The 18,040-nt window shown below is 48.9% G+C and overlaps 1 protein-coding gene across 3 annotated transcripts in view; it reads left to right on the forward strand.

Annotated features, from left to right (window-relative positions):
* Positions 1-17,742, forward strand: part of FOXO3 (forkhead box O3) — a 97,827-nt gene extending 80,085 nt beyond the window's left edge. For 2 of the 3 annotated variants that reach the window (XM_068160489.1, XM_068160491.1), the window contains exons 2-3: positions 1,970-3,405; positions 13,313-17,742. In XM_068160489.1, coding sequence (XP_068016590.1) covers positions 1,970-3,370 — 1,401 coding nt within the window. In that variant the 3' untranslated portion in view covers positions 3,371-3,405; positions 13,313-17,742. Of the gene's footprint in view, positions 1-1,969; positions 3,406-5,554; positions 7,987-13,312 lie in introns of those variants that run through there. The other variant, XM_068160490.1, reaches the window with a different exon arrangement.
* Positions 17,743-18,040: the final 298 nt, after the last annotated feature.

The raw sequence follows: 18,040 nt of genomic DNA on the forward strand, positions 1-18,040 counted from the left end.
CCTCACAAGGGGGGAAAGGCATTTGTTTTGTACTGGGAAATTGGGTTTAAAAAGCTGGGTTGCATTTCTTCCTCCATCAGATGTGTCTCCAGTTCACTTATGTCAAACACCCATTTCTCCTGAGCATGTGAGTGTCGAGATGCTTGTGAATGATTTGTTGACTGATTCCTTTTTTTCCCCCCATTTAAATCTGGGATGTCTTCAGTGCTTTGTAAATGAAGGACACTTATCCTGGATGGGTTGATTATGCTATGGTCCTGTTGACTTTGTGTTTTCTAAAGCATGCTGGTAGAATAAATATGATTTGATCCTCTTCATGGATACAAGCTGGCAATTGGTAAAATCTGAGAGGGAAGAGCTCCTGCAGCTCTTTTAACCTGACCATCTTTAACCCAGCGGAGTAACACGGCTATTCTGCCAAAGGAATGTGGGACAGCTCCACCAAAAAATAACCCCAAACCCAACCAACCAAAGGTGGAAGCATTCTCACTAGCAGATACTACTTGCTTCCTTCTTTTTTTGAGCAGTATTTTAAGTCCAAGATCAGCAGGATGCATGGAGTGGGATGTTCATCTGTAGGCGTCTCACGAGGGGTGCTGTGGGCTGCTTCGCTTGGCCTTTCTGAGGTGATTCTCACCAATTTGAGACAATGTGGGTTTTGGACAATAGATGCTTAGCCTTGAAGCTTTAACTGCAGTTACCTCTTCCTGTTGCACTTGGTGGCCAGAGTTTTCTCTTTTGGCTGGGAAGGGCTTTTGCTGTGCACCACAGCCACGGCAGGGGTTTTGGGGTACAAAATAGGGACCTGTCAGGAAGAATGTTAATTGTGGCCTTCCAGTATCTGAAGGGGGCCTACAAGAAGGCTGGGGAGGAACTTCTCAGGATCTCAGGTAGTGATAGGACTAGGGGGAATGGGATGAAGCTGGAGGTGGGGAGATTCAGGCTGGATGTGAGGAGGAAGTTCTTCCCCATGAGAGTGGTGACACCCTGGAATGGGTTGTCCAGGGAGGTGGTCGAGGCCCCATCCCTAGAGGTGTTTAAGCCCAGGCTGGATGAGGCTCTGGCCAGGCTGATCTAGTGTGGGGTGTCCCTGCCTATGGCAGGGGGGTTGGAACTAGATGATCCTTGTGGTCCCTTCCAATCCTGACTGATACTATGATACTATGACTAGTGCAGGGGGGTAACAAGCAGGAGCAGACAGTGCACAGTGGAAGTGCTGTGTCTTGCAGCATCCTGAACAGCACTGGGTACGGGACTGTGAGCAGCAGCTTTACACAACTCTGTCCCTAGCAGCTTACAGGGACGGGGACTTGGTCATGTACTTCTTCACACCGTGTTTTAAAGGCTGTAAGGGTACTACAGTGAGGGGACAGCTGGCCAGTTACTGCAATATGGGCATCATTCTGGTGCCTCTAATCAAGAAAGCACAGCTTAGTCATGCACGGTGCCTGTGGGAGAGAAGCCACAGCGCTCGCTGTTTTCTCAAGAGCTACTGTAACAAACACACAACACACATGTCCGTGAAGAATTAAAAATACATTTGCAGATGTTGCTCTGAGTGCGACTATCCCTCCAGGCAGATTTTTGCAGTGCCTTTGCAGTTTTTATTCCAAGGAACTGATTGCAAGATTGCTGATAGTGTAGCAGGTTTGTCCTGAGTCAGAAGTAAGAGAGAAACATCCAGCTGCTTGCCAGCAGGAATGGAGCTGTCAGGCTCCTTTCCTGAGGGTGCAGCTTTGGGGGATGCAGAGCTGGGTACCAAGAATGCCCAACTAGTGCAAGCGTGGGGCTCGTTTTACTGCAGCCACACTCCAGCCCTCCCATCTCCACCACCTGAGAAGCCCGTGGTGATGTGCAGGAGGGCCCAGTGCTGGCGTTCATCTTGCTGTTTTCATGTGCGATGGCTGGGGTTTGGGTAGGAGAAGGGAGGTGCTGGTCCTGACCTTATGCTCTGCTTCCTTTCCTGCAGAATTCCATCCGGCACAACTTGTCCCTCCACAGCCGATTCGTCAGGGTGCAGAACGAAGGCACTGGGAAGAGCTCTTGGTGGATGATCAATCCGGACGGGGGGAAAGGCGGCAAGGCGCCCCGGAGGCGCGCGGTGTCCATGGACAACAGCAACAAGTACACCAAGAGCAGAGGGCGGGCGGCTAAGAAAAAGGCAGCCCTGCAGACTGCCCAGGAGACGAGCGAGGACAGCCCCTCCCAGCTCTCCAAGTGGCCAGGGAGTCCTACCTCCCGCAGCAGCGACGAGCTGGATGCGTGGACAGACTTCCGCTCCCGGACGAATTCCAACGCCAGCACCATCAGCGGCCGCCTGTCTCCCATTCTGGCCAGCACCGAGCTCGATGACGTTCAAGACGATGATGCTCCGCTCTCTCCCATGCTCTACAGCAGTCCATCGAGTTTGTCCCCCTCGGTAAACAAACCGTGTACTGTGGAGTTGCCTAGGTTGACTGATATGGCTGGGACAATGAATCTGAACGATGGACTGACAGATAACCTTATGGATGATCTCTTGGACAATATAACACTCCCTCCCTCCCAGCAGTCGCCCACTGCAGGGATGATGCAGAGAAGCTCCAGCTTTCCTTACGGCTCCAAGGGCTCAGGGCTGGGCTCCCCGTCGAGTAGCTTCAACAATGCAGTGTTTGGGCCCTCGTCGCTGAACTCCCTCCGGCAGTCGCCCATGCAGACCATCCAGGAGAACAAGCAGGCCACCTTCTCTTCCATCTCTCATTACAACAACCAGACGCTGCAGGATCTCCTCGCCTCCGATGCACTCAGTCACAGCGACGTCATGATGACGCAGTCTGACCCGCTCATGTCGCAGGCCAGCACGGCTGTGTCCGCCCAGAACTCCCGCAGGAATATAATGCTCCGCAGCGACCCCATGATGTCCTTCGCCGCCCAGTCCGACCAGGGGGGTCTGATCAGTCAGAGCCTGCCCCATCACCAGCACCAGTCCCACAACTCCTCTCTTAGTGGCAGCCGTGCCTTGTCCAGTTCCATCAGTAACATAGGCTTGAGTGACTCCAGCAGCTTGGGATCCACCAAACATCAGCAGTCAGCTGTCAGTCAGTCTATGCAAACGCTTTCTGACCCGCTCTCAGGCTCCTCTTTGTACTCCTCTAGCGTCAACCTCCCGGTCATGGGACACGAGAAATTCCCAAGTGACTTGGACCTGGATATTTTCAATGGGAGCCTGGAGTGTGACATGGAGTCCATTATCCGCAGTGAACTCATGGATGCAGATGGGCTGGATTTTAACTTTGATTCCCTCATCTCAGCTCAGAACGTTGTCAGTCTGAATGTGGGGAACTTCACTGGTGCTAAACAGGCTTCATCACAGAGTTGGGTACCAGGCTGAAGGACCTTTGAGAACAGGGGAAAATGGGCAAACAGGTCAGTGCCCCATAGATGTGGTAAAATGATTGGTGCTTTAGGTTTGTTTCTTTGGAGCTTGCACCAAACCCTTTACAGTCAGTGCACACTGCTAATATTCATTTGCTTTGCTGTGTGTTGGTATGCAACAGGCACAACCAAGAAACATTGGGAGGTGTGGAGGGAGATGAGGCTGGGCTATAAAAGCTGTTCAGCTGCAACGCTGTCAGCACACATCTGATGCTTTGCATCCTTCTTAATTTAGGCATGAGAAATGTTAATGACAGATCAGGCAACCCAAGGTGGAATATTTGTGGGGTTTAGGAATCACAGAGCTCCGACTCGTCGTCTTTGAAGTTGCAACAGATGGATTCTTCTCTGCAGCCCATGCCTGGTGTAGCCAAGCTGTGTTTCGTGGGGAGGGGGGCAAGGGGCTTTGCACTCAGCGGAGCAGTGTCACTGCAGGGGAGGAGGAGGATGAGCATCTTTCCAAGATCAGGTTGTATGGGACAGATAAGGACTGAATCTAGTTGAAACTATGAGGATGCCTCTGTTTGCTGCAGAGGGAGTTGGACTAAATGGCCTTTGGAGGTCCCCTCCAACCCAGACCATTCTATGATTCTGAGTTAGAGTTGTGCTGCTGCTGTGGTGCAGCAGCCCTAGCAAAGCTGTTTGGGCTTTTAAACGTTGTAGTTCTTGGCAAATGGGGGAATTATAGATTGAAATGGCAAGGGTGAGCCTGGTCCCTGGAATGCCCTGGGTTTAGCGTTTTACATATGCACAAATTATTGGTGTGTCCCCCTCCCAGGACTGGGCTGGGTATCATTTCCTTTTGGACTCCATCAGGAGAAGATCTGTGAGGTTTGGGTTCTGACATAGGTGCTTCTCAGATCTTAGCCTCTTCAGATCATTATTTTTCTTCTATATTTGTGTGGAGTTTTTTTTCCCCCCATTGCTTATTTTCCACAGCTAGGGGTATCTGAACTTTCAGACGTTGTTTCTGTCACCCTTTTGTGATTGTGCAGGCTCCTGCCCATACCTCTGCCTGCTCACATGCCCATACTCACCGTGACTCATGGAGCAGCTGCCACACGAAGTTGCCCTTTCTGCTTTGTTTATTTATCAGTGTAAGGGAGCAGATTTCAAAATATATTAGGAGAAAAGGTTAGCTATAAATTATTGAAAGTGTTCTATAAACTAAAGAGTAGTGTGTAGGTATCCCAGGGGTGAGGTTAGACAAAGAATTCATTCAGTTTGTAGCTGAACTTCCAGCTTCCTTATTTTCTAGAGGCAGGATGGAAAGGAGGAGTTGGTGTCGTTTGACTTTACGGTGCATAATTTGCCCCTTTCATCTTTAATTGAGTTTTCATTCTCTGTTTCACAGTTAGATGTTCAAGGGGGGAGCTTTGTGGTGGGTGAGCACCAGTGGTGAGCCCACTGAATGCCTTCCTGTGTGTATGGAGTAGCAGAGGAGCTCTGTGCTGTGATCAGCTGCCTGTGAGGGAGAACAGGAGTGCGCAGGAGTCCTCCCTCCAGCTTCCTTGCTCTGGTGGAGCAGTTGGGCTTTACACAGTCCTTTTGCTGTTGGTAGGAGGATTTCCTCTGGTTCTTTGATGTCTTCTCCCTCAAAGGGACAGCAGTGCAGTGCACAACTGGGAGATGGGCAGTAGAGGTGGGCTGTAGAGGACACCATGTCCTGCTGATGGTGCACGAGGCAGCAGCTTAGCAAGGCCAGGGCCACAGCTAGTTTTCTTCAGTTCTAGTGCTGGACAATTTAGGAAAGAGGAAAAAGAGGAATTGACTCATGAACCAGGAAGCAAAAACTTGCAGGAGGTCACACTTGCTGCAGGTGCATGAGATGTTTGGATTTAGAACCCCTTTTTCCATGAGGTAAGAAAGAAAAGCTGTAGGTTCCTTCATCACTGCAAAGTGTCCAGCAGTCCAATGGGGCCTAAAAAAATAGATGTTCTTGACAGCTTGGCTTGACAAATAGAGCAGCTTCCTGCTTTGGTAGCTTCTTTTGCTGAGTGTAGGTAAGAAGCTGCCCACAGGGTGACTTGCATGGAGGAGGTACACCCCAGCACACCACTTCCTCACCACCGCCTGCCACTGTCTCTTCCCCCCAGCCTGTGCCATTGACAGCAAGTGCAGCTGCCGTGATCTCTTTCAGGCTGCGCCCTCCAAGTAAAGGAACTGACACATCTGTGTGAGCAGAGCCTCACTGCAGAGCAGAGATTTATTAACGAGACAGCTCTCCTCAGCAGATTACTGTCCAGTCATCTGTGGAAGCCTCTTTCTCTCTCCCTGACAAGTGGACCGGCTGCTGCGGGGTGCCTCCGGTATCAGGTGCAAGTGCAGATGATTTCTGCTGAGCTGGTTCATCATGCACCCTTCCTCAGCTGTTAAGCAGCTCTGTTTGAGAGTTTGCCTCCCTGAGAGCATCTCCTGTTTCGATGGGATCACCTCGTGTGACATCAGCTGCAATCATTCTGAATCGCTTTCTCGGTCACTTCTCCGCTTCGCTGTAGCAGTAGGGACCCTTGAATGAAGATCTTCTCTCCGCGGTGTTCATGATCCCAGGAATCAATCTTTACAGGCTTGAGGACTGGGGAATGCTTTCAGCAGAGCAGCCTGGAGCTCACTCATGTTACATCTGCTTCACAAGGGTGGCCAGATGTGTTTGGTAGGCAGGCAGAAGCAGGTACAATGGATTGTTGGCATACCTGGGAATCGTGAGTGCTGTGTTTGCTTATGAAACAGAAGAGAAACGTTGCAGTCAGTTTTGGGGAAGAAAAGAAGCTAAATACAGATGTATTTATTTTATACATACTCTAGCTATAGAGAGGGGTTTACTTTAGAAGAAAATCAACTACAGTTTCTTCATAGGGGAAGTAAAAAACACGTGCAGGAGATGCCACCACCTCGAGTTTAGTGGCTGTGCTCACGTTTGCTGTGCGTGGTTGCTGCAGTGAGCCTGGTCCCACCGTGCTGGCCTTGTGCCCATGGGGCTGGCCATGCCCAGGCTTTCAGAGGGCCCTCATTGAGGCATATAAATGAAATTTGGGTTGTTTTCCTTTTCTTCCCTTACAAGAAGGAAGAGAAAATCAATATACTTTCCTCATGCTTTATTCACTCAGCCGTAATTTTCCCCTCTTAAGCTGGCTCGAGCCTCTGTTCCTCTCTCTCTGCCTGCTTCCCAAGAGCACTGGATATGCTCTCCACCCACTCAGATAATCATCACCTTGGTTTTTCATCTTATTTATCAATAAATAAAGACATCACTATTCCCTTGCCTGTCTCTAGAACACCTTTCATTTTGAAATTGGTAGGTCTTCTCTCAGCCTGGGCTTCCCACAACTCTGCACTTTGTTCTGTGGTCCTTATCAGCTGGTGAGTCCCAAGGGACGTAGAATTCACCCAAGAGTAGTCCCAAACAGATTGGCAGGGCAGACTGTTTGGGAAGGCGAGGGGAGCTGGTGATCAGCTACCAGTTTGGCAAACATTTCTTCAGGCATCAAAAACTGTCCAAGTTGTTGTTTCAGTGATCTGGTGCTGCACAGGCAGGGGTGCTGGCAGGGCTTGGACAGGGGTGGAGGATTGCTCAGCACAAGCAAGGCAGGAACTTCGTGAGCTGGTTTCACCATCTGAAAGATTCACCTGCTCATATCTTCTGAGAGGGGTTTCAGTGTGATGTTTAACAGCCTCTGTAGAGGAGTTGTACTTGTTCAAAAAGGGCAAGTGAAATACTTCATAGATCAATTGAAGTCACTCATTTTGCCTTAGCACCATACAGGTCCCACATTGTCTTACTGCAGCAGTAGAGTGCACAAGCTGCTAGCAGCAGTGCCACTTTTATGTTCACCCAATGTAGTGATTAACATCTCTGATAAAAGCATCCTGACAGCCTGCTGGTATTTCCTTAGCCCATCTCAGTTTGGACAAGTTGCCTATTTGTTACTTGGTGTTCAGCCCGTTCCTGGGTGAAATTCATACCAAAGACTCGTGCACAGTTCTCAGGATGACTCATTATTCGCTACAACACCATCTTAAAAGCTGAAGTAGTTAGTGAAAAGATCTCCATTTGGATGGAGTTTCAAATCAGGGACCTCTGGACAATATGCCACAAGGAAGATGATTTGTACTCTTTACCAGAAACCTTGTTTGCTGATCATTAAAGCTGAAATGTGGAAAGCAAAATCAGTGGACCTCTTGCCTGAGGACACTTGACTGCCTCAGGACCATGGCCATGCTTCCTCCTCTCTTTCAAGAGTGAGATCTTTGGGGTAGGGCTAGCAGGTTTCTTACAGGGAGCCAAGGTGGAGCTGGCTGCCTGTAAAGAATGTAAAGGAAACTGAGGAGCAGCAAATTCTTCTGCTCCATTCTAACAGGTTAGTGGTTAAGGTGGTGGTGAGCTAGCATTTGAGTGTTGTTTCAGCCAGCCCAAGTTTTGAAAGGTGGTTTTGTGACTACCTAAATATCACACACACCAAGTTTAGTCTTTGAACAAAAATACCTACATAGAAAATGTATTTCACCAGGAACAGTCTTCCCATTAGCTCCAAGAAGGACCTGCCCTGACCAGGGTCATTGTTACCCTGGCACACACCAGGGGCACAGGAGCAAACTCGGTGCTTATAGCTGCTGGGGAGGGTGGGAGGGGAAAGCTGGGCAAAGGCAGCTAGGGCTGCTCCTGATGAGATCCCACTGGCCTCAGTGCCCCTCCAAGCCCCTTGCACACGGGAGCCAGTCCTGTGCTTGCAGAGCTGCTGTGTCTTTTGGTGCGTGGAGGCAGCAGGAGCTAAGGCACAAACAATGAATCACTCCTTCTGGGAGCAGGGCTTTTTGATTGTGCTGGCTTGTTGTGGGGTTGGTTTGGGTTTGTTTCTGTTTTTTTAATCTGAGTTTATGTTTGGGGGTTTATTGACCCAGGAAAAAGATCTGTAAAGCCCAGGACTGCCTTGGCAGGCTCGTGTTGTGATCATAGAGCAAGCTGAAGCCAGGCCAGCGGCGTGATCCTGCGGCTTGGGTGTTCTCCTGTTGGGTGTTTTATATAGATCTGGTTTTTAGTACCTCCTGCTTTGTCATGTGATTCAGCAGCAATAATTAGGCAGAAACTTGCTGTCCCTGCAGATGCCAAGATTACAGGATGACATACTCTCACCAGATGACAGCACAAACTGATATTTTTAGAACAGCCTGCATCAACTGGTCTCCCCAGTGCTTTCCTTCCTGGATCAGCAGCACAAAAGGTTTTATTACAGAATGAGTCTTCACAAATCGTCTTTTTCATGTGAATGAGCTGTAATGATTGTTTAGAGCTGCAGATCAGTGCTGGTCCCCAGACATGCTCGCTGGGATGCTTACAGGTGGTTTTTCTTTTCCCTTCTTTTCCCCACCCCCCTCTTTCAAGCCAGACTCTTGAATACCCTCCCTACGAACGTGTTTTCCTGAGGGAGCGCGTAATAGGAGATCATTTTAGAAACAGAGCGTCATGCAGCTGAGAAAAGGCTGAGATAAGGCTGAGATCTTTTCTCAGAGCAATCCAGCGCTCAGCCGAGGTGAGGCTCTGGCAGCCAGAGAGGTTTCAGCCCTGTGCTGCTGGCAGCCGAGCAGCAGCGTCAGCGCCGGCAGCAGGAGCGCAGGGATCTGAGCAGCACCGCATGGAATCGGCCAGCCTGCCTCTCCCGGCCTGGGCAGGGAGGCTGATGAAGGACACTCGTGCAGTGGCACTCCACCAGAGAGTCTTCAGCAGGGTGCTCCCATCAGTGCCCTGACCCAGCCCCAGAGGGTGCGAGGGGACGCTGACCCCATTAAATGGGGTACCTGTGGCTGGTGGTGGGAACCTGCCTGTGGGGGCTGTTTAATCAGCTTTTCCACTCAGATTACCACAGGGGGTGGCAGTTGCTGCAGCCTGGTGGAGCAGGCATCTGCTGAGCAGCAGTGGGACAGAGATGCAGCCCTGCTAAGGGAGGCTGCTGCGTAGCCACGGCCGCCTGCAATGACTCCAGGCAAAAAGGCACTTTCCCAGGTGATGCCGTGGGGCATGGCTTGCATTTATCCACTTCACAGCTCAGCTGAATACCTTGCCCACTGCACTTGTACTGCCTGCTTCTCCTGGCTTTCACAGGTAGTTCATTTCATACAGATGCAGTCAATACCTGGGTGTGAGGAAGGACCTTCCCTCTTTTGCTTTCTCTGCCACTTGTGAGTCACGGCAGAGGATGTTCTGCCTTATGTCAACATGGTGCAAATCCTTTTGTGTGCCCAGTTATTTTCAACTTGCTGCAGAGGAAAATGAGAGGCCTCCTTAGCAAGGAGGATGTTTTTAAATTAGGCTTGGTACCTGGCAGAGAAAAAGAAACTCTCTGTGAAGACATTCAGACTAGAGAGTCCGTAGCACGTTTCCATAGCACTGCAAAGCCAGAACTCAGGATCTTTCCAGCCATGCAGATACCTTTAACAAGTGGCTCTTATTTTTCAGATTCAGAAGTGCCAGCAAAGGCCTTCTCTGGTCATGCAGAGGTGCAGTAGTTATGCTTCCTTCTCTGATCTGCAGCAGAGGTCTCCTTCCCTGTTCTCCCTTGTGCCTAAAGAGAGCACCATTATTCCAGGCAATGTATTTTACCCCTAGCTGAAGATGTATGTTGCAAGCATTTTGGGCTTTCTTCCTCTAATCCAGCAACACCCTGCCTAAAAGGTGCTGTATTGAACACCCAAGCTGACACCTCTCAACTGCTGGCAGTGTCACCCATACCTGGTGGGATTTGCACCCTGCTCCTCGGGCCACTGAACAAAAAAAGCAAGGATAAAATTTATCAGCAGCTGTGATGGTGATGACAAAGCAAGGGGCAGAGGGACCAGAAAGGGCACACATCTGTCACCAAGGGATGCAAGTCTCCTTGAAGATGTTTCCATCCCAAGTCTCTGGACAGTACAAGTTAGTTACAGGGATTTCCTCTCCCTGGGGAGTAGTTGGAGAGTGGTACCCAGGGAAAACACTTGTTTTACAGACCTCTGTGTGGGGAGACTCTGCAAGATGTAATCCACTCCAGAAGCCTTCCAGCCAAATCAAGAGGTCCTTGGTAGGCTTCCTTACAGAGGAGCTGTGTGCTGGTGGTGTGGTGTCTCATGCCATAAAGGAGCACACAGCTTCTCTTTTAAAAAGAAAACTGCATGTGGTGATTGTTATGTTTGCTCACTGATAAACTCACCACCAGTACGTTATCTGTGCCTCAGGGGAGCATTCCTGCATCACCTTTCTCTTCTGAAGAACTTTCCCATGCTCCATAACTGGCACTATTGGGAATCAAAGGGAGAAAGCAACAGGCAGCACGTGATCCTTCAGAGCTGCTCTGACAGCTGGCGTGGGGCTGGGGAGACAGCCTTCCAGTTAGGTGGTGGAATGATGTGAGACAGAGGTGAGGAAATGTTGCTGGAGGGAAATTACAGCCAACAGCTTGGCTACAGAGTGAAGCAAGAGCAGCATCTGTAACTGGTCAGTAGCAAGGTAGAGGATGGGAGGGCAGAGAAAAAAGGGCACCTCATCTCCAGGATGCAGCTGGAGGTGTTTGAGGGCAGGAAGAAAGGAACACTGGGGAGTTGTGGCTGAGGAAGAACTGGAGTTCTTGCTTCCCTGCCTGAGGTAGTTTGCATTGCTGTGAAGCAGCAGGCTGCTAACTCAGGCATAACGCTGAGGCTTTCTGTGGCAAGACACAAAGGGAGCAATGTGGGCCTTAAGGACTTCAGTGGGATCATTTGAGGGTTAAGACCTTGGTCTGCTTTGTTTCAATTTTTAATCTGTTTGCAAAATCCATGTAAACAGAGCTGTGAGAGTGGAGCAGGGTTTGGGTCTGCTGTGAGCAAATTTCACCTCAGCTGTGTGTCTGTCTCCTAAATATTGTCACTGCCTGAAGGATGGGTGTCCTCCAGAGGAAAATAGCAGGCAGTGCCACTCCCACAGGGATGCTCATTGTCACCTACCCTCCACTCTTTTCTCTTGCCCCTTTGTCTCACAGTGTAATACTTTGCATGCACTTTTAATGTCAGTGTTACATTCATGGAGAGTTTCTGTACTCATTTACTCTTAGTATCTCCATTCAAAGTGAGCAAGACTTCCCACATGTGCCAAAGTTAAGCCCCTGCTCAGTGCAAGTGGCAGCTGCACAAGAGCCCAGGCTGCCTCAGTGTGGGACCCCAGCCCCAGATGGTGCTTTGGGAAGTCACCCTTTCCAGCCCTCCCTCATGTCAAGGCTTTAAGGAGAAGCAGAGGAAAGTTTGAGATGCATGCAAGCCACTAGCTAGGTTTTACTGGGGGCTACCAGCCCTGTCTCTGGGTATCTTCTGCTGACCTTGTTAGGGCCATCAGGCCGCAGCAAACGGAGTCGTTGCCAGGCAGGCACAGTAACGAACGGCTAGCGGTAATTTGCCCTTTGAAAATGAAGAAATCAATATGTTGATCCAGTAGGAAATCCCTTTATTCACCACACAGTCTACCCCCAAACCCCTCCACATAATTGAGGCTAAAGCCAAATTTTGTTTGGGTGAAACATGCAATCTGTCTGCTCCCTAAGCTGTGCTGAATGAAGTTCTTCCCTAATGGCGCAGGGAGCAGCTGTCACGCCATTGCTCTAATAACCAGGAGACAGAATGATTAAATTCCCATCAATCATTGAGCATTATCAGAATAGGTCATTTTAATAAAATGTTAGCATAGGATCACTGCCTGGCACCTTAGGAAGGAGAGAGGGATGGTGATGGAGAGTCATCTCGTGACAGCCTTTGAGTGATCTCCTTTGGTTCGCATTAATCCAGCGGTCCCCCTAAACCCACCGGTTCTCTTGAGGATGCCTTGATCCCAAGGGTCTTTTGAGAGAGAAAAGACATTACTGCAGTTAACTCAAATGGCTTTTTGGGATCAGCAAGTGTCCCTTTCTTCTTGGCACTACATTAAAAAAATACAGAATCAGCAGTTGTAGAGCCATAGAATAGTCTGGGTTGGAAGGGACCTCCAAAGGCCAGCATTCAGCTCAGAGGAAATCCTCAACAAGTTGTAAGCGTGGTGTGGGGGACTGAGCCCTGGTTTCAGAAGCCATTTCAGAGCCAGAAGTTGCATGCCCAGCACCACAGGTGGCTACCAGCTGGGCTTCCTGAAGGTGTGAGAGATTCCATGGGAATGTTCAAATGTGCTTGCTGAACTGTTCCTCTGGTTTAAGTGGTTTGCCTGCTTACTGCATCCCTTAATAGTCATCTCCATGCTCCACCCAGTGTCTTTCTAGTGTCTTTCCCTCTGCAGACAAGTTTCCTGGCTACAGAACAAGCTGGACCCAAATTCCATTTGCAAAGCTTGGTGGACCCTGTCTGTGGACAGTGTGTGGTATGAGCAGAAATAGGGAGAGCTCTGAAGGCCAAACCAAAATTCTTGGCTCCATGCTGCTTCTCTTGAGCAGCCTCCTTCAGCTGTCCTTACAGGGTGGTGGCTGATGGCAAACACTGCCAGATGGTTTGTTCAGCCTTTTGGTGGGGCTGAGAAAGGCTGATGATGAGAAATGGAGAAAAGCTGAAGGGCACTTCGGTGCTTCACCTGGAAATACGAGCAGCAAACAGACCACGCACTGGGGTTCTGTAAATCAGACCTGGCCATTGCTTCTCTGTGGAGAGAAGGTTCTTTATTTCCTGCTTGGGAGCAGCTCAGACAGCAAAGAAACACACTCAGTCCTTGGAAAGGAGAAGCATTTTCAGGCAGGGCCATGGTGCAACTTACTGCACACTCTAAGTTGGAAGTTTCTGAGGGCAAACCAAATGTCTTGTCAGTTGGGTTTGGAGGTTTGCTTGGTTGCCTTTTTTGTTGGGGGGGAGTGGGGAAGGTGTGTGTGTGTTTTTTTTACTACATGCAGCAGTTTCACTGTTTTTTCCTTCTCCTCCTCTGCAGGCCCTCAAACTGACACAAAGAGAGAAGAGAGAGATAGAGAGAGAGAACCCTTTGCCAAATCTGCTGTCAGCAAGTGGACAGTGATACTGTTTACAGCTTACGACCTTCGTGAACCCTGCATTATTTTCCTAATGAAGCAGACTGTTAATAGGCCTCTTCTGGAGTGAAGATTCTCCTTTTTGCTTGCTTTCTCCCTTTCTTTTTTTTTCCTTTCTTTCTTTTTTTGTTTCTTTCTGTTTTGTTTTTTTTTTAAGTTGGGATTTGGACTATTTCTGAAGTATGCAAAATCATTTCTGGGATGGTCAAGCACCTGCTGTGGAGACAATGTTCAGCACCATCCTGTTGAGAACGCACTGTGTAGCCTTTACAGCAGTTACTTGTCAATGAGTATGTGGTGTTTCAATATGTTAATGGTTTATAGGATGTTTTAAGTTGGCTTTTCTTCTTGGAGGTTTTTTTCCCCCCTGTCTGCCCACCCTCCCCTCTTAATAACCTCCAGTTTGATTTTCTTAGATCTTTTTTTCTTTTCTTTTGTGTTGCTTTCTCTCCCTGGGAAATCTGAAGTGCTGTGCATGTGTAAGGAAATGATCATAACCCAACACTGCTCAGACATCAGGGTTTTCTGCAAGGATCATAACCCAACACTGCTCAGACATCAGGGTTTTCTGCAAGGATCATAACCCAACACTGCTCAGACATCAGGGTTTTCTGAAGGGATCATAACCCAACACTGCTCAGACATCAGGGTTTTCTGAAGGGATCATAACCCAACACTGCTCAGACATCAGGGTTTTCTGCAAGGATCATAACCCAACACTGCTCAGACATCAGGGTTTTCTGATTCCACGGCCGACTGACTGGCTGAATTCCAGAGAGAGGTGATGTGTGTGGTCTCTTTGTTTGTTGGGTTGGTTTGCTGCTTTCTTTAGAAGTCCTTTCCTTAAATTGAATGGTACACCCCTGCTTTCCATGAGTGTCAAATCAGGGTTGGTTGCAAAAGAAGCCAAGGCCTCTTGGGCTGGTGAGGATGGCCTGACCGCGGGCGCCGCTGCCTGCACGTGCACCCAGGCTGAGGAGTTAGAAGCTGAGGTGCCAGACAAGTTGAGCATAGCCACCTGTAAAGATGTGTTTGAAAAAGTGTAAAATAAGGGAAACATGCCACTTGGCAGAAAAGTTGTGTGTAGAGGCAGGCCATTGGCAGGTGACTCGCAGTGGCAAGGCTGGGTGCTGAGGCACAGGTCGTTGCAGGGTGTGATACTGCATCAGTGATCCTTTTGTTGTTGTTGTTGTTGTTTTGGACATAGCCTTGATTTATTTTTTCCCTCCTCATGATGTATGATCTGTTGTGGCAGAAGCAGCAGGAGAGGGAATGGCAAGGTGACAGCATCATCCAGCTGGCTTTTTCCTAGGAGCATAGGTTGTAAGAGGACAAATGACACTGAGCGACAAGGCAGTTTTATATATTTTGCTTCTAAGATTTTTCTTTTCCTTCTTCTTCTTCTTTTGTAAAATGAACAATAATAATAATAATAATGATGATAATAATAATGAATAAAAGGTATGGTGCTGTATAGATCCTCTCTATAATCTGGAAAGTTTGATTACTTTTCCTTAGTCTCTGGGGAAGAGGGTGGGATAACCCCCAAAAAAAACAAACAAAACAGAGGGGAAGACACCAGTGGTACATAAGGAACTGGTGGTGAAGAGGTTGTGAAGAGGACAGGGTGTACAGAGTTCTCCAAAGCGATAGATGAAGTTTGGTTTGGGTTCTTCTTCTTGGTTTTTTTTTCTGTTGATCTCTGCATAAAAGCATTATGCATTATAAATATATAAATATATTTTGTTATGTACAGAAATGGATCATTATGCATGGATGTTAGAAAACAAACAAACAAACAAACAAACCCCACAACAAAAACCCCAACGAAACTAGCATTTGAAACCCCCCAGGTCTCAGTGCATGAGTTCCCCCTGCCCCACGCCCCATGCAATGTGGAGTGACTCCCTCTCGCCGCCGCCTCCGCACAGGCGCAGTCATGCACACACAGACACACACAGGCATTTGTGGGCCCTTCCTTGCTCCTCACTTTGCAGGTCCCTGAGGTGATACTGGTGAAACTGCAGCTCCTAGTGTGATGGCAGTTTTGTTCTGTCCCGTTTCCCCCACGCTGTTCTCTTGTGACAAAGTCCTTCTCGGTTTCTCCCTGCAGTTATGACTCTGTGCACTTGTGGTTAGTGTAGCCCTAGAGCACCTCGGCTCTTCCAAGCAGCCAAGGGTTTAATCATTTGCCTTTCAAGAGACCTTCTCCTCTCTTCTCACACCAGGTGGTGTGTTGGGCAGCGTGGGGGCTCATTGCTTACATCATTGGAGTTAGCTGATGCTCATTGCCTGTCTCTCTTGGTAGCCAGCTACCCAGGGTGCTGGTGTGTGGCACTGTGGTCATCTAGGCTAGAGGTCACTTTGCTGAGTCCAGCTCCAAAAGTGGTCAAGAGCTTAATCAACCTCCTCTGAGTGTGTAACAGTAGCTCTCAGCTTCTGGTGCACGCTGAAATGGGAGCCTATGCCGAAGGACTTCCCGCCAGAACTCTTTTCCCTGAGGCTCCTTCAAGGCCGCAGCCCTGCAGCTGGGCTTGTCCCCCACCCCTGCAGGTCTGGCCACCAGCAGAGCTCACTTGGTGGTCACCATGCTGGAATGCAGCATTTGGCTCCTGCACAGGTGACACACTGGTGAGAGCTGGCATGCCTGCCCAAAGACCACCAGACAGGTCACTGACAGCAGCAGTGAGGCCTAGCTCGACGCTACGGCCGAGGCAACCAAAATCCAGCATTGTTCCTCCGTGTGGATGTGGTTCTTGTCTAAAGGCAAGGGGAGGCCCATGAGCTTCAGCCAAATGGGGGCAGCTCCTGCTCTGCTACAGCAGCCTAGCCCCCTAGACAGAGCTGGCTCCTGCTGGTGGAAATGAGAGAGGAAATCATGGCCCACTCTGTTCGGAAAGTGGAGGAAACCCACTTGGTTTAGGGACAGCCAACGGCAGGGAAGTTTGAACAAAAATCAAAGCATTAGCTGCTGGGAGGCTTCACTGGCCTGCCAGCAATATCCAGGAGAGCATTTCCAGGGTTTGGTTTGGTTTCTCTTGCTCACTTTTGGGGCCAAAATTTTCAAACAGCAGTGCCTGGTGTCAGGCACCAGCGGTGTGGTTGTAGGGGATGAGCTGCGCTGCCCTCATCGCTCCTGGAAATAAGGAGAGATGGCAGATCCCCCCCAGGCCCAGGGGAAGGTCACCACCTTCTACACCTGCTGAGGTGCCCAGCAAATGCCCTTCTCTCCAGAAGTGCTAAATAAATCTTGCTGACTTCAAGGGCCACTTATTTAGGTGTCAAAATACAGACTCCACAGGCTGATTTTGAGAGGCCTACCTTTTGACAAGTTGGTCTTTTGAATATGCCCAGAAGTTTTCCTCCTGAAACCAGAGAAAGGTCCAGACCAGTGATTTAAAGCACTTGGCCTAAACAAAAGGTCTAAAAAGGCGACCTTTACACAGTTCCTAGTCATAGGTATTGGGGGGGCAAATTGATGAAACCATTTGAGCCGATTTTGTACCAAAATTTTTCTCTTGAGGACAATCAGAGAGTTGACCACTGCTTAACTCCAGCGAGATGTTTCTGTGCCACCACTTCAAAGAGCTACCTTTTGGGTGTGATGTGTTTCTCTGAGCTTGGCAATCAGTGTTTCTAGCATAACCACACACCTTCAGGATTGCCAACAGATGCCAAGGGGGACCAGATGCATTTTATTACTATGGGGTTTGGGGGGGGGGGGGGGGGAGGGGAGAAAAACCAAACCACCACCACCACCGTGGATTGTACATCTGGCTTCACATGTTGAACTTTTTTTTAGGGGGGGAGGTAAAACAAAAAAAGTTGCATGATTAGGGAAAAAAAACCATAAATAATAATGTATACAGTATCTGTAAAACTGTTTTCTCTGTTTTATTTTTGTTTCAAGCCATGTCAGTTGGAAGACATATTAAATCCACAGCCTTATCATGCATGGCCGAAGAGCTGAACAGTTTCTACTTATCATTTTTGGGCTATCTTGTACTTTCATTTGAAAGCAGACACTCTCATGTTGCAGTCTTAACTGAGGATTTTATATTTAAAAGAGGTAAAAAAAAAAGAAAAATAGGGAAAAAAAAAAAGAGAGAGAGAGAGAGATAACTGCCCTGGAGGATTATACTACACAGAGGTTGGAGGGAAAGTTTGTTTTTGGAGCAAAACCTGCCCCTTTCCAAACGAAGTAGAGACGCAGTGCTTAACTTCACTTGGTGTTAGTAGATATTGCCTTGTGTATTCCATTTTAAATTGTAATCTAGTTTGTAAAAGAGATGGTGAAGCATGTAAATAAAGCATAATGGATCTCTACATTGCACATCCGCCTTTGCTCTGCTCTTCTTGTCTCCTAGGTGAACGTCTGAATGCTGGGCCTGGAAAAGGGGGGGGCGCCTCCAAGCAGCAGCAGGTGAAACTGGCTGGGCTGGGGTTTGGGGCTGGGGAATGGGAAGCCTCATCTTGCATCCAGTAGGGTCTGCAAATGTGTGTTTATGTGGTCCTCTGCACTGCATCCCTTCAGCCAAGCCAGTGTGGTTTTGGTGGTCAGATAACCCCCCAATGGGATCATCTGAGGGAAGGCTGAGAGAGCTGGGTTTGTTCAGCCTTGAGAAAGGTTA

The sequence above is a fragment of the Melanerpes formicivorus genome, unplaced genomic scaffold (assembly GCF_026170545.1).
Source record: "Melanerpes formicivorus ecotype bairdi unplaced genomic scaffold, bMelFor1.0.p_v2 SCAF_50, whole genome shotgun sequence".
Classification (NCBI taxonomy): Eukaryota; Metazoa; Chordata; class Aves; order Piciformes; family Picidae; genus Melanerpes; species Melanerpes formicivorus.